Source organism: Odontomachus brunneus, unplaced genomic scaffold, assembly GCF_010583005.1.
Source record: "Odontomachus brunneus isolate Ranch 3 - 2012 unplaced genomic scaffold, Obru_v1 Obru_scaffold_187, whole genome shotgun sequence".
Classification (NCBI taxonomy): domain Eukaryota; kingdom Metazoa; phylum Arthropoda; class Insecta; order Hymenoptera; family Formicidae; genus Odontomachus; species Odontomachus brunneus.
In genome coordinates, this window is record NW_022639637.1 from 111,874 (window position 1) to 120,089 (window position 8,216).

Genomic DNA, 8,216 nt, shown 5'->3' on the forward strand with positions numbered 1-8,216 from the left:
TTGCTGTTTCTCATCAAAAGATGGAAAAATTTTTATTTTAATCGAAGTTATAGTTGCACTGAATGGTGATTATTAGCAGGCCATAGGTTTCTTTGTAAAGCAGATTACTATGACTATCCACTTCCTTCCTCATCCATTGGAATTTTTAAGGTATCACATGTGGATCCTGTTAAAAGCATGTGTAGGTTGCAGGATTTTTTTCAAAAATGTGTTATTTTACCTGATGGAGACAGTTTTCTTTGCATTCCTCTCCTTCACAGTGGTCCTCAGTAAATTTTTGGTTAGATCTTGTTTGTCATTTGTTTTCTTGCTCTTGTTTATCTTTTCTTGATGTTAACTTTAAATTTATTTTTTACAGTATTCTGTGGTAGAGTTTGTGTCTGACCCTGGAAATGATGAAGAGGAAATCCTTGTGGAAGTTGTACCAACCAAATGGATTAGCGAGAATAGAGAATTCTGTTATTATCCACCACATTCCATGAGGGGAAAATGTATGAAGTTGGTGATGAGTCTAGCGGACTATGACTCGTCCGTCTGGAAACTTCTCCGCATTACATATCATCACAGTTATTGTAAGTTTTTTGCATCTGTTTTTTTATGGTGCAAGTTTATCTTCTTAATTTAATCTTTTGTGGTCTCTGCATACAGCTACTTTCAATGTTGCCTTAAAAGCAAGAAACAAGGCTGTGAAGGAGGACACAGTTGCTGCAACAGATGTTGATACAGACTACAATAAACCACGCAACAGAAAGCCGCCTAAACGCCTACTTTTATCAGATTCGGAGTCAGATGAGGAACCGAGAGGAAAGAAACCTGTGGGAAGTCATATCATTCCGGAACCCAGCTCAACTCTGCCCTTAAATCTCAAAAGGTTACTCGATAGTGCTAAAGCCAAAAATTTAGCTAAGTCCAAGCAAAAATGTTCTGTCATTTCGAAGCTTTTGTTTGCCTCATCAAAGAGAGATACAACTCCTGTCCACCAATTATTACAGGAAGAGTCTGCACAGGCTGGTTTGTACTTTTTATTACTACAACTTAACTGCAACATTTAGCAAACTGTCCTTATGTCCTTCCTTGTAATTTATTTTCCAGAAACTACTAATGATGAAAACTTATCTGAGATGTTAGAAGAAGATAATTGTTCTTTTTCCGAATTAAAACAGTCAGTTTCTAAGAATGATAGGTCTTCTTTGAGATCCACAAAGTTTTCTAACAATTTTGAGCCATCTAAAATTGCGGAAGCGACTAACATTTGTGAGCAATCTCCAGATTTTCATGGTGTAAGCACACTAAAGTCTGATCACAATAATTATTTCAGAATGAATAAAAAAAAAGATTTCTTAGACAGACCTACATCATCAAAAAGCTCATCAGAAGGTATTTTTATTGATTGCCTATTTTTGTGGAAATGAATGACTGCTCAGTTGATTCCGAATTGAACATTTGGTTTTGTTCACAGAATCACAGTCATCAACAGGATGCAGAAACTGCGGATCAACTGGCAGTAAGTCTTTATATTTTCTATCCTCTTATATCCTTAAAGTAATGAAAATTGTTTTTATTAGTAATTGACAAGTTTGTATGACTTTTTATATTATGGGCAAATTACAACACTCCAAAGCTGCCATTTGATTCATGTGGTTTTTTTTGGCAGGTAAGCCTCCAGATCAAGTACTCCTAATAAATTACATGCAAGAATTGTCAGCAAAGATAGATTGGCAGAATATTGGGATTTCCCAAATTTTGAACGAGTTGTTCCCCAATAATAATGGTTTTGATCGGCCTGAAGGGTTTCCTTCCTTGCCACTGGAAACTGAGGAATCTCTTGCAAGCTTTAATGATCACTTAGATGATAAAATATTGTATGGTCAAATGGTGAGTTTTCTACCACTGTTAATAATGCAGGTACTAATATGTATTCATTAAGTAAGTGTTGACTGGCTTTCTCTGTGTTGTAGCTCAAGTACCTGTTTTGGAAGGGGAAGGGAGAGACAACCTCTCTCTTCACTTACTCTATTTTGTCGACCCTCCTTAGGAATAAATTGGCACGACTTATTAGTTGGAAAGGTTCTGGAGGGATCAAACTCAGTTTTGAGAAGTCCAAACTCAAAAATCTAGTAGAAAGTGAGTATCATCTTACTTTTTAAACAGTTATCTTCAGATTTATTAACTTTGGCTTTTTTCATATATAAGCATATATATATATATATATATATATATATATATATATATATATATATCTATATATATATATATATATATAATATTAAAATACTCCTTTGTTTCTCTCTAATAGGTGTTTGCTTGAAGAAGTTTCCTAACGTACACATTTCTGTATTTGAAGACCATATGAAACGATGGTTCAATACTTCCATGCAACGATCAGATTAGATCAATTAGGTCTTTTGGGGTTTTTATAGTTATTTTTCACTGTATATGAATTCCATAAAAGCTTGTATGTTCCATGAAAACTTGCTGTGATTCTCATGAATTCTATTTGTCTTTTATTTTTTCGTTTTAGTTGTTTTGCACAGTTTATATATTTGTCTGCCTTTGAGGCTTTTATTTTAGTTTCTTCTTTGATTTAAAAAAATTCATGATGTACTGCCATAATTTTGTGAAGTTTACATAGTTTACATAATTTTGTTTATTGATGTTTTCAAGAAAACAATGTCCTTCAAGTTAGGAAAGATCTATGTTATCTCTTGTATCCCTTGGTAAAGTAACAAGACTTCTCTATAATGTTCAAATGTTTGAAATGCAAAATATCTTTTAAGTTGAACTGTGCTTATGTTTGAGATTGAATCTTCAACTCTTTCTGAATCTTGTTGACAGATGGCATTTTGAGATACTATATTTGGAGGACTTTTCAATTTTTTTTTGCGTATTCTGTATGTCTTTAAGAGGACTGATATCCGTCCTCAGAGTTAATATAATGTAATATAAATATAGCGTTTATATATATATGCAGTTTATATAACATAATATAGTTTTTAATTTAGTTATTATTGATATAGTTTATATAATATTTCTTCTTGTGGATAAAAATAATGTGTACTACAAAAGCACTATAATAAAAAGTAATTGTAATTTGTTTCTGTATTGTTCCTTCACCTCTGCATTCGTGAAACTGCTTTTCCCAATACTGAATACAAATCAATGGTGTACTAGTCAAAATGACATCAAAATGACATCAAAATGATGTCAAATTATAGTCATTTTTTTCTCCGGTTTGACGTCATTGTGAGTTCCACCATTTTGACGTCTTTTTGACATCATTTTGACATTATTATGACTTTTTGTTCTCCTTGGGAGCCCTCGTATACAATTTCGAAAGAAGTCGATCCATCATAATACGTAAAAAATATATTTTTTTTCTGTGAGATTATCTATGAATAACTTTATTGCTGATGTTTAAATTGCAGGTGCGACTATTTGTTAAATGTAAGGGGATAGACGTTAAAAATACGACATATTTTATCATGGCACATTTAATGTCTAATAAGGTAGCCTTACTATATAGTTGGACAGGCGCAAAACAACATAAAGAGAAATTTATAGAATCGCCATTTCAAAAAACTGTACAAAGTATATATCATCAGAATGCAACATCGTACATTATTTAATAATATACTCATAAACAGTGATATTAAATGTATATTTCTTATGTTTCAGACATTATAATGTAATTGCATAATGATGCAGCATTACAGGATATAAAAAAATGCATTACCGATTGGTTTAGACATGCCAAGGAAAGACATAAGAGACAATCAAGAGATAATGCGCAAGCACGTTCCAATGAAGAAGAATCGTCCAATTAACAAAAATCGTCGTAAGAACAATAGCCGTGTTTTCGACAAAACAAATATTTTATGTTTAGATTTTGTTGCTTTTTAACAATAATTTTTCTATAAAGTTCCTTGAAAGCATGGACATAGCAATAAGGGGACGGAATAGTTACGCAGAAAACAACATTTATTTGATACATTTGGTATCACATCTCTTCTTTTCTATACTCTAGATGCACTATTATCCCAAACAGCACGTATTATTTTCAATTTCTAAATATTTACCAAATACTTTAAAAGTAATGCATGTTGTCTAGGTATATTCATAGTAATATTGAAGCATAAGAATCTCGTACATTTTATACGCTTCAATATGTATATATAGTCAGTCATCCATGTGTCACCATAAGTATCACATGATTACGTTCTCCTCATAACTCTGCTTTATTCTCCTCATAGTAGAGGTTTATGTTTCATCCTGTTATTGTTATGTTTGAAAGATAGTATAAAGATAGTATTGTTATGTTTCTCACATGTATTTTTAGTATACCAAACATTCCTTATTTTTTTTATTTAGAGTCGCTTACAGGCTTTTCGATTTATGTGTGTATTATAATGTCAGAAGCGAGAAATGACATGTTCATTTACGTTTTGCTGCAGATGAAACTCGTGATTGATTCAGCACACTTGGAACAATATCCCCAGGAAGAAATGGCAGTTGAATAGACATTGGATTGGCATCTATTTAAACGGCTAAAGCGTCTAAAAGACGTCAATGCGATGTTTATTCCACTTACCATTTCTTGCTGGGTCCGAATTATTCATCTTAACTTCAGCAAATCAAGAAATAGCCGAAAATTAGTTTAACATGCAATTGATGTTTTTAACTTAACATTTGTCATATTTTTTGTTATATCATTTTTACGGCTATTTGTTAACTGTTAAGGTTAAAGTAGATCGGATATTTTTTCAGGTATGTTGAATCAATCATCAATTTCACTTTGTTCATGTATAGTTTTAATTTCATGTCTATCACAATGCTATTTCTCTCTTTTGACGTTATTATACATATTATTAATACAGACATAGGTAAAAGGACACAGGAGTTTAAAAAGCAATTTCAAGAGCCCTTATAGAAATATCATACTAAGAATCATTGATAATTACTTATTATCCAGTATTTTTAATACTGATATTTCTATAAGGGAGGTAATAAGTAACTAACGTGATTTCAACAGTATTACATTGTTTGTTTAAGTTTAAGTATTTTGTTATTTGTAAAACATATTTCTCTTTGTAGTTTTTGCAAAGCATGGACATAGGAATAAAAGGACAAAACAACAACCGAGTAGAACGAAGCAGTCTTTTCGCAACGATATTTCACAACTCACCTCACAGTAGAGGTTTATGTTTTGTCCCATTATTCCTATGTTTGAAATATAGTTTAAAAAGTTGTTACATTCCTCACATATATTTTATATACAAAGTATTATTTTTTTATTTATGTAACTTTAAGTTTTTTACGCATACCAATATATATGTCTTTTATAATGTCATAAGTGAGAAGTCGCATGTCAATTTACATTATGTTATAGAGCAAATTGAACGAATATATGTTTAAAGCATAACTTGACATCAATTTAGCATGTTTGCAAAACTATTCGAACAGAGTGTGTACTTTTACTTCAAATAATAAGTAGCCGAAAATTAGATTTAATTTTTAACTTACCTGCTCATGATTCCTATTAGTTTATTTTTATAGTATTTTAATTTTTGATTGTTATAGTACATTTTTCGGACATGTTTGCACATGTGCTGAATCAATCACGAGAGTTTCGCTTTATACGTATATTCTTTTAATTCCATGTATAACCTTTATAGAAATATCATACTAAGAATCATTGATAAGTACTTATTTTCAGTATTAAAAATACTGGATAATAAGTAATTATCAATGATTCTTAGTATGATATTTCTATAGGGGAATTGACCTGCAATTTCTCGCATTATTTTCTGACATAAAACGGAATAGCCGCAGTAAGGATATAGCAGCTTAAAGTTTATACAGATTTTATACATATCTTTATTTTGTTGAAATATTTTATTACAAGTATCCTTTGTAATATGTAATAAAAGGACATATATAATATGCGATATATATTCATTTTTTTATGTACTATTGTGGACAGTAAAGTTGTCCGACTTTTTGCAATAAGTTTCAGGAAGCATCTTTTTTATTTAATTTTAAAATTTGGTTTTCAACAAAAGGATGTATTCAGAAATTTAAACACAAAAAGACAGACAATTTTTCTGTCCATGATCGTACAATTCCCCTTTTCATTTAAATAATCTCTAGCAAAAGTCCGAGAAACGTCCTATCGCCCTTATAGAAATATCATACTAAGAATCATTGATAATTACTTATTATCCAGCATTTTTAATACTGAAAATAAGTAATTATCAATGATTCTTAGTATGATATTTCTATAAGGGCGGAGGACGTTGTTCCTCCTAAAAACGTCCACAGGACGCCCACAGGACGCCCATAGATGTCTGCGATAGTCGAAATGAAATATCCATACGATATCGTGGGAGTGATGACAAAATATCGTGCGATATTTGTCGCTCTGCATCGGATATCTTCTCGACATCGTCTGAGACATCCATAGGATCTCACATATGCGGACATTAGTGCTTCTGCTGGATATCCTCAGGATATCTGAGATCATCTTTGATATCTTCTAGATATTGCGATATCCAAAAATGATGTCTGTCGGATATCCCTCGGATAAAGTGTGCTAACTATTAATGTAAAATGGGTAACTATTAATGTTTTCATATTTTTAATTGTCTTAGAAATATTAATTTAAAAATGACTAAAAAATCACGACATTATGATGTTTTCCGACAACGTCATTAAGACGTCACAGAAAAGACCTTTTATATACGTTTATTTTTGGTCATCTGCCGTCACTTCATCAATAATCACCAGTTTTTGACGTCATTTTGACGTCACTCTGTTTACTGGGTACGTGCTCTGTGGATAAATATTTAGTCAGTATGTGAACAAATGTTGTAATTATATATATATATATTTATTTTATTATATATATTTGTTGTGCATACTTCAATCTTCCCCTTATAGAAATATCATACTAAGAATCATTGATAATTACTTATTATCCAGTATTTTTAATACTGAAAATAAGTAATTATCAATGATTCTTAGTATGATATTTCTATAAGAGTCGTATGTGTCTTCTCTGCGCATCTTCGAATAATATGCGCATGATATAAATTTCATTATATGAAAATATTATATTTATATATGCATTCAAAATCAATACAATCTTAGCAGGCAATGTTACATCAATATAGTACAACATGTTGCTTTCACATTAAATTTTCATACATACATTTGGTACATTACTGCAATATGATATTGCTATTACAAAAATGTAACTATTTTGCTACGTTGCCCCAATATTTTAGTAATATTAACATTGCTACTCTATAATATCGGACATTAATATAACATTACATTGACATTCAATAAAATATAACTTACTGCAAATATTCTGGGAAACGTATCTCAATACGTTTTTTAGATAATTACACCACAGCATCTTAGTACGTGCGATGGAGTGACCAATTTTATAACATATTACTAATGTCTTCCAGGGAGAAAAATTTCTTTGTCTTAACGACTATTTGTAATTATTTACATTGATGCTTCCGATTCCCGTAAGCAAAACTTGCAGCGACAACTTTTGTAACGACCTTTGTAATACCGATTATTGCGACTTTTACATTTTGTGACACTTAGATATAATTTGTTTCCAACTTGTAACCACTGAAGAGGGTCTGCGAAATTAGACCAAAACGCGTTTGATGATTAATAAATTTCTTCTCATTGTGAGATTGGGTCACTATTTTTTAATAGTTCTAATAGCACTATTCAACCTGTGCTTGAATTCTTATTATCCTTTACGTTAAATATTGATGATACTCAAGAAGAGTTTTTTTATTTCTTTCAGTTCAAATATAAGGGTACATTATACAGGGTCATCGAAAAGTATCGGACCTCCATAATATCTTCAGTTAGAATACATTTTGGAGAAAATGTCCAATAGCAAAGTTGTATGGTTTCAAGCGGGGAGTAAGATGATGACTTTGACTTTGACCTTGACCATGTCCTTCAAGGTCATTTCAAGGTCAAACTTATTTTTTTAAATGGAACCCCCTACATTTTATTGCATATTCTTATAGCTTATCTTGAGAGCTTTCCAAAACGCTAGAATAAAACATTTTTTCATTAAGTACTTTTTGAGTTATAAAGGTTTGAAGTTAACAATTTGTTAAGTGGCGTGTGGGTCCGGCCAGTTAAGGCAAGAGTGGCGTGTGGGTCCGGCCAGTTAAGGCGAA

At 31.4% G+C, this 8,216-nt stretch overlaps 1 protein-coding gene across 1 annotated transcript; it reads left to right on the forward strand.

The window, feature by feature from the left end:
* Positions 1–75: 75 nt before the first annotated feature.
* On the forward strand, positions 76–3,094 carry LOC116851682. Its single transcript, XM_032831341.1, has 8 exons — positions 76–280; positions 359–572; positions 649–1,011; positions 1,093–1,377; positions 1,460–1,504; positions 1,655–1,875; positions 1,959–2,124; positions 2,297–3,094. Exons 1-8 carry the CDS (start codon positions 110–112, stop codon positions 2,389–2,391), a joined length of 1,560 nt encoding a protein of 519 aa, XP_032687232.1. The 5' UTR covers positions 76–109; the 3' UTR covers positions 2,392–3,094.
* Positions 3,095–8,216: the final 5,122 nt, after the last annotated feature.